Source organism: Poecilia reticulata, unplaced genomic scaffold, assembly GCF_000633615.1.
Source record: "Poecilia reticulata strain Guanapo unplaced genomic scaffold, Guppy_female_1.0+MT scaffold_461, whole genome shotgun sequence".
In the NCBI taxonomy this organism is placed as follows: Eukaryota; Metazoa; Chordata; class Actinopteri; order Cyprinodontiformes; family Poeciliidae; genus Poecilia; species Poecilia reticulata.
Window position 1 is genome coordinate 8,394 of NW_007615223.1, and position 2,432 is coordinate 10,825.

The window sequence follows — 2,432 nt, forward strand, 5'->3', positions numbered from 1 at the left end:
TGGCCTTTACACCTGTACCTGAAATACCTCGTTCCCACCTGGCAAGACAGCAAGCATCTTTATCAAGCAGTTCAGGAATTTATTTTCCAAGACTTTTTTTTATTCTAATTTGGGGGTAATTTAGATTGTTTGAAAATCTTCTCGTGGTTAGAGCACAATCTATTAATCTGTCAAATTATCAAGTTCATTGATATATTGCAACGATGATGCAGAGGAGATCTGTGAAATCGTGGAGGATTTGGATGAACTAACATTAATTTGTGGTCAAAAGCTGGAGGAATGTGCATTTTTAATTAAAGAGATAAACTCTCCCCACATAATCTACCAGCTCAGTTACGGTAGTTATATAAAAAAAGATTTGTTAAACATATTTACGGTGTTCTGATCTAGAAATTCATGACTTTTATAGTGTACCTCAGTCTTACCTTGGTGACTGAGGTACATGTGAGAGTTCATGAATTCCTCTGCATACTAAAGACAACTCAAAGTGAGGGTGGGTGACAAGTAATAATAGGATAATTATTAATGAAGGAAGTAGACTCGAACCAATTGTTTTGTCACTTTTAAAGTTGTAAAATTATGTCACAATAAGCCCTTTAGTGTATTTCCTTCAATAACAACATGAAAAGGTGTCATTCATTATATCGAGATGTGACTTCTTTATCTGACGTTTCACTACAGTGCAGAGAAGAGGGGCCAGTTTGTCCAGACAGTTTCTGGCCAACCAACCAGGCTCCATCAGCCAGTACAGCTCTGGCATTGGCAGCTTAATTTATTGCTGGCATGTCCCAGTTTAGACCGAACTTTAGGTTTTGGACAGCTTTATTCTTGATTACCTTCGTATATAAAGCAGTTCTTAAACATCGAAAGTGTGTTTGATTGCATCACACATCTTTACAAATCTAAGTGAATTACAAATCTAATCTTTTAGAGAGAAGAGGCTTCTACATACAAAACAAGCCACATTTGATCAGTTTTTCTAAAAAACAAAATCTAACATGCGGGTTGGAATTTGAGTTATTTGGCTTTTTGAATCATATTTCAAATCTTTCGCTAATTAGCTGTTGACATTTGTTCTTTTGTGACTGTTTGAATACTTTGCCTGGATGAGAGCAAACCTTGAGCCATCCGAGGAAAAATACTAAACTTTTTTTTTTTTTTTACTTTGTTTGGAAAAATATGTGTTTGAATCACAGGCGTTGTGATTTATCACCAACAATCTATTAGATAATAAATATTTATTATGCGTTTTCCGTTATGTGACTTGTGTGTCCCATTAAATCAAAGTCCTTCATTCAAGGGTAAATTTTTCATTCTGTTTTGTTCAGTAGAGGAAGTGTGACTAATCAAGAGATTCCAATGTTCCTAGAAAAAAAAAAATCACATTTCAAGGTCCCTGTAGAGGAACAAAAATCTGGTGAGACGGAGACTCCAGCTACACCTGAAGTACTGAGAAACCAATTTGTTTTGGCTTGTGACCTTCACCAGGGTCATTAACATTTACACCAGCACAGTGCAAAATACTGTGCAGCAAACAGCAGGTTTCTTCTTTCACATGTGTTCTCAAATCATTAAACTTGTTTTACTCAAAGATAAACTGAGGAAATCAAAAATAAAAGGATTTTTGACAATTTTATCTACTAAAGAAAGCAATCCTATTTGAAAAACTGAGAAATGAACAATGTTTTTTCTTGTTGTCAAAATGCAAGTCTTTAAATTAATCTACATATTATACCACAGCGAGGACTTAAGACACAGACACGAGAATAAAAAAAATTAATGTGTTTATCTGATACAACTTCCAGTAAAAAAATATGTATATCGTCAATCAAAGACATTTATGTATTACTTCACTTTGACAGAACTTCTCCATTCACATAAAGAAAATATTTAACTTTCAAAAACACATTATTTAATGTTAGTTTTTCTTGAAGCATCACTTCCATTTTTCTTCCACTTTTTTAATTCTTAAAATCTAACTTGGTCAATGGAAGACAAAAAAAATATTTATATGAAATGTAAAACACTATAACAAACAACATGGTGTTAAACATCTCCTCAAACAAACTGGAATGTTACTTTAGGTAGATAATAMACGYGATAACACATTTAACAGACACAATCTTAAGTGCATGTTTCTGAGARGTTCCTTCGACTGTCAGTAAAGTGTGTTTTAAAAAATCCCACATAAGACATGATCTGTGTAAACCTAAACATCTCCTCTGCAGGTGGAGGTCGATCAGGTCGGGTTTTAGTCGCCAAGAAGGCTYGCCGACTCCGTCTGCAGCGCCTCTTCCACGYTGTCGGTGTATTTGAAGCCTTGCAGATCAGCTGCGAGGAGAACCTTCAGCACGGCGGGCTGAACCAGGCGGAGAGACGAGAGGGAGATTAAAGGTGACGACTGTTTACTAAATTAATTATCAGCCAAAGAC

General features: G+C 35.4%; 1 protein-coding gene across 1 annotated transcript in view; it reads right to left on the reverse strand.

Annotated features, from left to right (window-relative positions):
- Positions 1 to 2,251: 2,251 nt before the first annotated feature.
- Positions 2,252 to 2,432, reverse strand: part of LOC103461018 (sodium-independent sulfate anion transporter-like) — a gene marked incomplete at its 5' end in the record, with an annotated part of 5,175 nt that continues 4,994 nt past the window's right edge. Inside the window, one exon of the mRNA XM_008403336.1 lies at positions 2,252 to 2,359. Within this exon, the coding sequence (XP_008401558.1) occupies positions 2,252 to 2,359 (108 nt within the window). The remainder of the gene's footprint in view (positions 2,360 to 2,432) is intronic.